The sequence below is a fragment of the Myxine glutinosa genome, unplaced genomic scaffold (assembly GCF_964187855.1).
Source record: "Myxine glutinosa unplaced genomic scaffold, kmMyxGlut1.1 SCAFFOLD_4102, whole genome shotgun sequence".
Lineage (NCBI taxonomy): Eukaryota > Metazoa > Chordata > Myxini > Myxiniformes > Myxinidae > Myxine > Myxine glutinosa.
In genome coordinates this window covers 1-11,990 of record NW_027620194.1, presented here as the reverse complement: position 1 = coordinate 11,990, position 11,990 = coordinate 1, and the positions used below count along the sequence as shown (strand labels likewise).

The following is an 11,990-nucleotide window of genomic DNA, read 5'->3' as shown; positions in this document are numbered from 1 at the left end:
TGCGTCCTCCTCACCCCTCTCTCTCAATGCTTCACTCTCCCCCCCACCCACTCAAACCTTCCCCCTCGCCATACTCCCTCTCACCTGCCCCTGTAAAGCGTCCTGTCATTCTGCATCTTCCATATGTCTCCAGCCCTGTCCCTAACAGAATGGCCCTCAAACATCGAAGGTCTCCGCTCCAACCTGACATCTCCCAATTCAGGCTGCTGCTGATAAACTGGACATCATCTATTTAATCAATCACCTTCACCTGCAGAATGAAGTCACACAGCACAATCAAGCACTTTCACCTGCAGGATGATGTCATACAGCCTGATGAGTTCCTGGTGCTGAGGAGCTTTCTTTCCATCTTCGGGCGTTACACTTCGCAATCGCACTCGCATCGCCTCGGCCATGGACACGCTGCGTTCCACCGCTGTACGCAGCTTTATGTACGTCAAGTAACTGAAAGAATAAAATAATTTCTCAACAACACAAACAATATCGACAAGCAGGTTCTTCAGTGTTAATGAGTAAATGTGACATATCACACGTCCCTTAGGGATAGAACAGAACTGTCAATTCTTCGCGTCACTATTCAAGAATTGGAACGTTCTTTAATGTCACAACAAAAGACTTGCTCATGTACATCACTTATCCACCATCTCGAAACGGACTATCATTTGAAAACTACTCAAGGATTGACGTGGCCAGCACAGCTCATCCTGTAGATGTTTGGTGTGAATGTATTTTCATGCCGTGTTATAATCTTATATAACATAATTATAACTTATATGACATATAACATATATAACATAACGTGTTATAATGTTATAACCCAACTGCTCCTGGACTCTGTGTCCTTCTCTCCCGACAAGGTGGAGAGGTTTTTATCAAACCTCGACTCTGATTCTGCAACTGGACCAGATGGCATCAGCCCTCGGGTCCTAAAATCCTGCTCTGCCGCTCTATCTCACCCTCTCTCTGTTCTTTTCACCCTCTTTTGCTCAAGGTCATCTGCCAGCATCTTGGAAATCAGCAAACATTACCGCTTTACACAAAAAAGGTGCAAAAACAGATCCTTGCAACTACAGACCAATCAGCCTGCTCCCAATTATCAGCAAAGTCATGGAATCCATCATTGCTTTGGATATCAAATCCTTCCTCTTCTCCAATGGCTTGATCTCCGATCATCAATTTGGATTCAGACCAGGTCATTCTACTCTGGACATGTTGCTTCTGCTGTCTCAACAATGGATGGAGGTCCTCAATGCCAAAGAGGAAATCAGAGCTGTCTCACTTGACATATCACGTGCCTTCGATACGGTCTGGCACCCAGCTCTGCTCACCAAACTCACCTCCTATGGTATTCAGGGAAATCTCCACTCATGGCTTGCGGATTTCCTCTCTGGTCGTAGGCAACGTGTGGCCCTGAATGGATTTCTCTCATCTTCCCTTCCTGTTCTGGCTGGAGTTCCCCAAGGTAGTGTTCTGGGCCCTGTGCTATTTCTGGTCTTCATCCATGATCTCTCCGACTCTCTGGAAAATCCTCTCTATCTCTTTGCTGATGACTCCACTATCTGCCGCTCCATTCCTCATCCCTCAGATCGGCAGTCTGCAGCCTCCTCACTCTCTGCAGACCTGGACAAAATCACAGACTGGTCAAACAAGTGGAACATGTCTTTCAATCCTGACAAATCTCACACTCTTACAATGTCTCTCCGAAAGGACCGACTGGAAAACCCTCCCATCTACTTTCTCAACAATCCTCTCCAAGAAGTTCTGTCGCTCAAGCTTTTGGGTCTCACTATCTGCCATGATCTTTCTTGGGAAAACCACATTTCCAAGCTGGCCTCCAAAGCCAGTCGCCGACTGGGCATCCTCCGTCGTGCGAAGTCCTTCCTTGGCACACCTGAGCTCCTCACCACATACAAGGCTTTCATCCGCAGTTCAATGGAATACTGTTCCCCCCTCTGGGCTGGTGCTCCTGCCTCACACCTTGCTCGGCTTCACGCTGTTGAGGCCAAAGCTTTCAGAATCATTGGAATCTCCTGCGATGAAGTCAACTCCGAGGGCCTTTCACTCACTCACCGCAGGCAGGTTGGTGGTCTTTCTGTCTTCTACCGACTCCTCTCTGGCCTTGCTCCCCCAGCTCTCTCTGTGCTTTGTCCCCCCAATATTCCTTCAGGTCACACAAGATCTGCCTGCAACCCTCTTATGGTTAAACTGCCAAAGTCTAGGCTCTCTGCTCACCTTCACTCTTTCATTCCCCTTTTCTCCCACCTCTGGAACAAACTCCCCCACTCCCTTCAATCCCACTCCTCCCTCCAGGTCTTTAAAACAGCTGTTCACCACCATCTCTTATCTTCCCCCATCGAAAACCTTGATCTTTTCTACCCCCGGTAATTCACCCCAGAGTCCTTGCAGTGTTCATATGTTTTATTCCTCTCCCACCTCCCCCCAAGTCCTCCCGATGTCCCTGCTCTCAAATGTTGTGTTTGTGTCCTTCCCCCTCTCTCCCCATCTTGTCTGCCGCTCCCCTTGTTTTTTGTGTCTTGTGTGTCGGTTTGTCTTTTTGTGTGATTAATGTTAGCTCTTTCACGAGCCTCGATCTTGTATACAAAAAAAAAAAAAAAATCTTGCTGAAGATGAGTGAAATTACAAACCAAACACACAAGAGGGTAATGGCAGCACGTACCCGCGTCGGACATCACCTTTATTTTACATCAGCAAATACCACCTGTCTCTTCGCTGATGGAAATATCAAGAGAGGGAGGAGCGAGGGGAGGGTGGGAGTGGGAAGGGGAGGAGTGAGGAAAATGGGGGGACGAGGAGGGGATGGGGAATGGGGGAGGAGAAGGAGGTGCTCTCGACTTGCTTTTGGGTAAGGGGGATCGAGAGGGAAGAGGGGGGCGACTAAACAGACGACCTTCACTGGCTTCCCAGTGGGGAGGGTGACTGTGGCACCTGCAGGACTAAAAACAATACCTGTTAAAGGGCAGATGAGCTCCCCCTGTGAGCCAACGGCCATGCAGTAAGGAGACGGTGTCTCCTAAAAAACATCCATCTGGATTGGACCGGTTTTTTAGGTAGTAGGTTGTAGACAGCAACTGCCCAGGGTGGTACTACCGTTCTGACTTGGGAGCATTATGATGGTCCCTGGAACCATCTTCCACTCTCCATGTCAGGATTGCTGGTCTTACTTTCTGTCCCACTCAAACTAGAGCTACTGGCCGAGCTTCAATCTCTCTTTCTTACCAAACAACATGCACTTTTCATCACACGCTTGGGGCCAAGGTAGAAGCGTTCACGTCACGGCCCTGTTTCAACCAGTTCTACTACCATCACGCACAGCAAGTACTGTATACAATATTATCGTTCCGCCGATTTCGATCAAGTACCAACACCATGCCTGAAGACGGAAGTAGTCGTCGATGTCAGAAACACGGTCTTTTTCAAGACCGGCATCGACTGTTATATCTGCTAACGTTGAAGAGTTCTCTGTAGCTAAACAAAACATTCTTGCCACATTATGCAATGAGCTGCAGTGTGATGTCCCCAGTCCCTGCCTGCAGGAGACACATAGAGGAAGTGAGAACAACCGCCCAAAAATACCAGGAATGGTCCTGGTTACTCAAAGACGTACCTGCTATCATGGAACTGCAATCTCCGAGGTGGTAATTACTTTTACTATCTTACATTTTAAACTTTTGTCAGATTTAACGAAGTCAACGGAAAACACGTTTATATTTGAAATTTTTTTGTGTAAATATGGAGAATACTTTGTGTGCTTTATCACCTTAACATTGTCTTGAACATCAATTGGTAATTTTCTTTACAAAAACGACAACCACTGTAATAATAAACGTCAATTACACAGCTGTCAACTGTATTGCCATGGCTTGCAAGCAAACATCGAAGCTTGTCGAGCCCTCTTCAAGTGGCTTAAGCACTCGAGCAAGCACTCCAATCAAACGGTTCATAAAGAACGGCTGGCTCGGCAAGCAATAGTAAGCTCATCAGTAATGGGACATACCCGCACAATCAAAAAATGGCGTAAACTATGAAGAGGGATTACAGCCTTGCTTAAAGTTAAAGTAAATATGCTTAGTTAGAAGAATCGCTAATTCTTAAAATTCGCTGACTTCACTCAAGATTTCGACACTTATAAGTTCACGAGATCCGAAGCCAGATTTTGGTTGCATACTTTAATTAGAACGGCACTCGGTAGAGAGCATACCTCCGTCAGGCTGAACAGTTTACGTTTTGTGTCCCACCAAAAGGCCGGATCTCGATCTGGAGCTAAACCAAAATCTCATCAGCTCGTTCTTGTCGTCCAACCAACTCATCCACCAAGTTTCGTCCAAATCCGTCCATAACTTTTTGAGGGACCAATGATGTCACCATTAATAACACATCTCCGATGCGGAGTTCTTTAAATGAGCCCCGTTTCATTTTTTACATGGAGCGGCTTCGGAGATAACGAGGTCCATAGTTTTTTCGGTTTTCAAGATGCCACTCGCACCAAGTGACCTATGACGTCATAATTATCACCAAACAAGGCCGATCGCTTAACAACAGTGTAATCGGGCTTGGATCTGCTGTCCCCCTGTCATGTGACCAGATCCTCAGCTCTGATTGGTGGATATTTGTGAGGGACATACATACCATACATCTATATTATAATAGCCGTAGATGATTCTGTCTGTCTGTCTGTCTGTCTGTTGGGTGTCTGTCCGGGGTGTGGCTTACTCGGTTTGCAGAGTAGCTCCACCCATAGCTCCACCCATTCTGGGAGTGGCTTCATATAATTATAAACAAATATCCACCATTTTATTAACTCGCATAGCTTTGAGGCCTGTTTTGTAGGCCCGTGGTGTCTTGCTCTCTCTCCCAGTTTTATTTCAAATCAAATTCGATATATCATTTCATTTTTCACAGTCGCTAACATAGTTTTAGACTCGGTTGAAAAAAAACGGGAAGAAAATCCAATGAAAGTTGCCGTTTATAGAACGAAATGAAATCTCAAACGCCTGTAACTTCAAGGCCATTGAGTCTCTCTCACGCCTTTATCTCCAATCTAACTCACCATATGATTTCATTTTTATCGATGGTTTTAGACTTGGTGTCAGCAATAATTGAGAACATTCCACACACGCGGGAAAATGCAGATATATTTTTTAAAATCGCGTCATGGTGTATCATACACCGCCTAACATGACACCGACGGCAACGTGTCGATACATATTAAAAATTCGATATATCAATTCATTTTTCACAGTCGCTAACATAGTTTTCGACTCGGTTGAAAAAAAACGGGAAGGAAATCCAATGAAAGTTGCCGTTTATAGAACGAAATGAATTCTCAAACGCCTGTAACTTCAACTTCAAGGCCATTGAGTCTCTCTCACGCCTTTATCTCCAATCTAACTCACCATATGATTTCATTTTTATCGATGGTTTTGGACTCGGTGTCAGCAATAATTGAGAACATTCCACACACGCGGGAAAATGCAGAGATATATTTTTAAAAATCGCGTCATGGTGTATCATACACCGCCCAACATGACACCGACGGCAACGTGTCGATATATATTTAAAATTCGCTTTTGCTTTTCCGTTAAGATATATTACTTTTTCGTTTGATGACAGTCGTCACAAAAACGTCAACAATGATGCCGACATATATTTCTTCGTTTTTATTTAATTCAACATTATTAGCCGGAAGTAAAATATGTTTCAGGAAATTACCGAGAAATATTTCTTCGTTTTTTAAAATTAGTTATGTGCGAATACACTTTAAATAGGTTTATTTGAAATCTTTAATTTTCCACAATATAATTTACTTGCCATTTATCATTTGATGATTACGAGACAAATTCCTCTTGAGGATCGTGACAATTCATGCGCTGCGTGGAAACTTCTATTTCCAAAATGAATGAGACGATCGATGAAGAACGCAGACTTGAACAGGATGCAGCAAGAAAACGAATGAGACGGGCGAACGAGTCCATCGACGAACGTCAATGCAAACTTGCGGGGTCACCCGTGGGATTCCCACGGGTGACCCCGCTAGTCTATCTATAATTCCAGTAATCTCTGTCTGTACGTTTGTTTGTCTGTGACCGCTGTTTCTCGACAACCACGGGTCCGATATACTTTTAACTTGCCAGGTATATTGCTGGGGACCCGAGGATGTGCCTTTTCAAGGTTTCATATTAATCGGACAATTACTTACCGAGCTATGTCCAAAAAACGATTCAACCAATCAGAGAGCAGCGAACGATCGCGTGTGCCGGCGTTGCGAATGGACCAAACCATTCCATGTAAATAGAGGGGGGGGTTCTGTGGTCGTTGCGAATGGACGAAACCATTTCATGTAAATAGAGGGGGGGGATTGTCACTGTACTCGCAAGCCGTTCGCCGTTCGCTTTGGCGTTGCGAATGGACCAAACCATTTCATGTAAATAGAGGGGGGGGATATAATTTTAGATAGATATATAGTACGGGCATATATATAGTACGGGCATGCCCTAGTACATACAATGGAAGGATAGACAAACGCTGCTCCAGACAGCATTGCTCCACGGGTTACGCCGTAAAATTATGGCTGCCGAACCACATGACTGACGACGTCGTCAATTTTTTTTCTCAACCAATTTACCCCAAGATCATGCTCAAGAAATTTCATGGTGATCGAATTAAGCATTCTACTTTTCGATTTATGACGTCATCATTAACATACGTTATTCTCCATGGGGAGGACTTCACAATGAGCGTCCTTTAATTTTTTTCCATGGAGCTGTTTCGGAGATATAGAGGTGCAAGGTTTTTCGAAGATGGCACCTGTACCACGTGACATATAACGTCATAATTATCATTAAAAAACAATTCTGCAGGAGGAGGCGCTCCGATGGTGACAATTTCGTATCACTCGGACCAACGGTTGCAGATAAAACGAATGTTAAAGGGAATAAACCCGCAAAATGCCAAAGGAAGGGACAGACGGACAGACAAACACTGTTCCAGACAACATTGCCCAAAGGGCTATGTCGTAAAAAATAACGTTTTACATGAGTAGACGCACACTATGGTGAGCATTTCATGTCAATCGAACCAATGGATGCCGAGAAATTGACTTAAAAATGCAGATACTTACACAACCGATCACCTAACCCCACTTTTCGCGGTGAAACAAAATGGTGCCTTAAGACCCCCACAAGGTGACTGCAAACACACCAAGATGGCGTTTCCATCTTGGCAAGACTTTGTCACTTCCGCCACTGAAGGTTGTACAACACCCCACTTTATAGAAGTTCATTAAATTACGTTTGCCAAAAATTCCGTTAAAGCCTCACTCTCTGCAAACCTGGACGAAATCACAAACTTGTCCAACAAGTGGAACATGTCCTTCAATCCTGACAAATCTCACACTCTCACTATGTCTCTCCGTAAAGACCGTCTGTAAAACCCTCTCATCTACTTTCTCAACAATCCTCTCCAAGAAGTTCTGTGACTCAAGATTTTGGGTCTCACTATCTGCCATGATCTTTCCTGGGAAAACCACATTTCAAATCTGGCCTCCAAAGCCAGTCGCCGATTGGGCATCCTCAGTCGGGCGAAGTCCTTCCTTGGCACACCTGAGCTCCTCACCACATACAAGGCTTTCATCCGCAGCTCAATGGAATACTGCTCTCCCCTCTGGGCTGGTGCTCCTGCCTCACACCAAGCTCGTCTTCACGCTGTTGAAACCAAAGCATTCAGAATCATTGGAATCTCTCGCGATGAAGCTACCTCCAAGGGCCTCTCACTCACTCACCGCAGGCAGGTTGGTGGTCTTTCCGTCTTCTACCGACTCCTCTCCGGCCTTGCTCCCCCAGCTCTCTCTGGGCTCTGTCCCGCAAATATTCCTACAGGTCGCACAAGATCTGCCTGCAACCCTCTTATGGTTAAACTGCCAAAATCAAGACTCTCTGCTCACCTTCACTCCTTCATTCCTCTTTTCTCCCGCCTCTGGAACAAACTCCCCCACTCTCTTCAATCCCACTCCACCCTCCAGGTCTTTAAAACGGCTGTTCACCACCATCACTCATCTTCCCCCATCCAAAGCCTCGATCTTTCCACACACAGTAATGCACACAGTAGTAAACAGCAGGCGGTAATGCTTTAAACAGGTGTACATATATCATCGACCTTTATGGAGAACCTACCTATGCATCCACCCACGTACCTACCCCTACCAACCCACCCACCCGTGCCTACCTAAGTGTTGACAAAGTCACAAGAGGTGAGGTGTTTGTCACAAGAGGTGCCAAAAGTTGCTGAAAGTAAAGCTCAGGTGCAATCTAGCTTGCGCACACTTTATATGGAAAGAGAGCATAAGGTGTGGAATAGTGAGGTTGTGGTTTTTTTTCTTCTTGTAAAACCCACCTATTCAAGTACTGCATGTTCGAAACTCTTCCAAATGCATCTTTGTCTCGATCTCGCACTTTCTATCAGGATCACAACAAAAGAGAAGCATAAGCACATCAAATTTAAAATGTCTGAGGCCAAGAAATGAGCAAGCAAGAACAATGATTCTGATTGGTCAAATTGCATGAAGAATTGTATCCTTTCAAAAGCAACGATCAAGTTTACGAGTGATGTTCAAATAAGGTACCTGATCCGCTTTGAGTTCTTCTCGCATCACTTGGATGACGTCCCTACATTCAACAAGAAGCCTTTCATAGAGACGCTCTCTCGCATCGTCCGTGTGGGCCTGAACAAGTCATCAAAACAGACTCGAGCAAACACAAAAACCACATCATCACTCCCAGGAATTATTGAAGAAAACACTGAACCGAGTAAAATCACAAGGAGGAATGAGCACAAGGGTGAGAAACAGGGCACACGAGACAAGAGAGGCATCACTCGCATTATGAACATCAGGTCTTTCCCTCGCGGTCCCCATGTGCTGTCTTTGTCTTTCCCTCGTGGTCCCCATGTACTGTCTTTGTCTTTCCCTCGCGGTCCCCATGTGCTGTTTTTGTCTTTCCCTCGCGGTCCCCATGTACTGTCTTTCCCTCGCGGTCCCCATTTACTATCTTTCCCTCGCGGTCCCCATGTACTGTCTTTGTCTTTCCCTCGCGGTCCCCATGTGCTGTTTTTGTCTTTCCCTCGCGGTCCCCATGTACTGTCTTTCCCTCGCGGTCCCCATGTACTGTCTTTGTCTTTCCCTCGCGGTCCCCATGTGCTGTTTTTGTCTTTCCCTCGCGGTCCCCATGTACTGTCTTTCCCTCGCGGTCCCCATGTGCTGTTTTTGTCTTTCCCTCGCGGTCCCCATGTGCTGTCTTTGTCTTTCCCTCGCGGTCCCCATGTGCTGTTTTTGTCTTTCCCTCGCGGTCCCCATGTACTGTCTTTCCCTCGCGGTCCCTATGTGCTGTCTTTGTCTTTCCCTCGCGGTCCCCATGTGCTGTCTTTGTCTTTCCCTCGTGGTCCCCATGTACTGTCTTTGTCTTTCCCTCGCGGTCCCCATGTGCTGTTTTTGTCTTTCCCTCGCGGTCCCCATGTACTGTCTTTCCCTCGCGGTCTCCATGTACTGTCTTTCCCTCGCGGTCCCCATGTACTGTCTTTGTCTTTCCCTCGCGGTCCCCATGTGCTGTTTTTGTCTTTCCCTCACGGTCCCCATGTACTGTCTTTCCCTCGCGGTCCCCATGTACTGTCTTTGTCTTTCCCTCGCGGTCCCCATGTGCTGTTTTTGTCTTTCCCTCGCGGTCCCCATGTACTGTCTTTCCCTCGCGGTCCCCATGTGCTGTTTTTGTCTTTCCCTCGCGGTCCCCATGTGCTGTCTTTGTCTTTCCCTCGCGGTCCCCATGTGCTGTCTTTGTCTTTCCCTCGCGGTCCCCATGTACTGTCTTTGTCTTTCCCTCGCGGTCCCTATGTGCTGTCTTTGTCTTTCCCTCGCGGTCCCCATGTGCTGTCTTTGTCTTTCCCTCGTGGTCCCCATGTAGTCTTTGTCTTTCCCTCGCGGTCCCCATGTGCTGTTTTTGTCTTTCCCTCGCGGTCCCCATGTACTGTCTTTCCCTCGCGGTCCCCATGTGCTGTTTTTGTCTTTCCCTCGCGGTCCCCATGTACTGTCTTTCCCTCGCGGTTCCCATGTACTGTCTTTCCCTCGCGGTCCCCATGTGCTGTCTTTGTCTTTCCCTCGCGGTCCCCATGTGCTGTCTTTGTCTTTCCCTCGCGGTCCCCATGTACTGTCTTTGTCTTTCCCTCGCGGTCCCTATGTGCTGTCTTTGTCTTTCCCTCGCGGTCCCCATGTGCTGTTTTTGTCTTTCCCTCGCGGTCCCCATGTACTGTCTTTCCCTCGCGGTCCCCATGTACTGTCTTTGTCTTTCCCTCGCGGTCCCCATGTGCTGTTTTTGTCTTTCCCTCGCGGTCCCCATGTACTGTCTTTGTCTTTCCCTCGCGGTCCCTATGTGCTGTCTTTGTCTTTCCCTCGCGGTCCCCATGTGCTGTCTTTGTCTTTCCCTCGTGGTCCCCATGTACTGTCTTTGTCTTTCCCTCGCGGTCCCCATGTGCTGTTTTTGTCTTTCCCTCGCGGTCCCCATGTACTGTCTTTCCCTCGCGGTCCCCATGTGCTGTTTTTGTCTTTCCCTCGCGGTCCCCATGTACTGTCTTTCCCTCGCGGTCCCCATGTACTGTCTTTCCCTCGCGGTCCCCATGTACTGTCTTTGTCTTTCCCTCGCGGTCCCCATGTGCTGTTTTTGTCTTTCCCTCGCGGTCCCCATGTACTGTCTTTCCCTCGCGGTCCCCATGTACTGTCTTTGTCTTTCCCTCGCGGTCCCCATGTGCTGTTTTTGTCTTTCCCTCGCGGTCCCCATGTACTGTCTTTCCCTCGCGGTCCCCATGTACTGTTTTTGTCTTTCCCTCGCGGTCCCCATGTACTGTCTTTGTCTTTCCCTCGCGGTCCCCATGTGCTGTTTTTGTCTTTCCCTCGCGGTCCCCATGTACTGTCTTTGTCTTTCCCTTGCGGTCCCCATGTGCTGTTTTTGTCTTTCCCTCGCGGTCCCCATGTACTGTCTTTGTCTTTCCCTTGCGGTCCCCATGTGCTGTTTTTGTCTTTCCCTCGCGGTCCCCATGTACTGTCTTTGTCTTTCCCTCGCGGTCCCCATGTGCTGTTTTTGTCTTTCCCTCGCGGTCCCCATGTACTGTCTTTCCCTCGCGGTCCCCATGTGCTGTTTTTGTCTTTCCCTCGCGGTCCCCATGTACTGTCTTTGTCTTTCCCTCGCGGTCCCCATGTGCTGTTTTTGTCTTTCCCTCGCGGTCCCCATGTACTGTCTTTCCCTCGCGGTCCCCATGTGCTGTTTTTGTCTTTCCCTCGCGGTCCCCATGTACTGTCTTTGTCTTTCCTCGCGGTCCCTATGTGCTGTCTTTGTCTTTCCCTCGCGGTCCCCATGTGCTGTTTTTGTCTTTCCCTCGCGGTCCCCATGTACTGTCTTTCCCTCGCGGTCCCCATGTACTGTCTTTGTCTTTCCCTCGCGGTCCCCATGTGCTGTTTTTGTCTTTCCCTCGCGGTCCCCATGTACTGTCTTTCCCTCGCGGTCCCCATGTGCTGTTTTTGTCTTTCCCTCGCGGTCCCCATGTACTGTCTTTGTCTTTCCCTCGCGGTCCCCATGTGCTGTTTTTGTCTTTCCCTCGCGGTCCCCATGTACTGTCTTTCCCTCGCGGTCCCCATGTGCTGTTTTTGTCTTTCCCTCGCGGTCCCCATGTACTGTCTTTGTCTTTCCCTCGCGGTCCCTATGTGCTGTCTTTGTCTTTCCCTCGCGGTCCCCATGTGCTGTCTTTGTCTTTCCTCGCGGTCCCCATGTGCTGTTTTTGTCTTTCCCTCGCGGTCCCCATGTACTGTCTTTGTCTTTCCCTCGCGGTCCCTATGTGCTGTCTTTGTCTTTCCCTCGCGGTCCCCATGTGCTGTTTTTGTCTTTCCCTCGCGGTCCCCATGTACTGTCTTTCCCTCGCGGTCCCCATGTACTGTC

General features: G+C 47.8%; 1 protein-coding gene across 1 annotated transcript; it reads right to left on the bottom strand.

The window, feature by feature from the left end:
• Positions 1-187: 187 nt before the first annotated feature.
• LOC144889468 (signal recognition particle subunit SRP68-like) lies at positions 188-8,984 on the bottom strand. The gene is made up of 3 exons (XM_078769688.1): positions 8,639-8,984; positions 8,410-8,471; positions 188-444 (listed from the first exon to the last, which is right to left on the bottom strand). The coding sequence occupies exons 1-3, from the start codon at positions 8,663-8,665 to the stop codon at positions 264-266; spliced, it is 270 nt and encodes an 89-aa protein (XP_078625814.1). The 5' UTR covers positions 8,666-8,984; the 3' UTR covers positions 188-263.
• Positions 8,985-11,990: the final 3,006 nt, after the last annotated feature.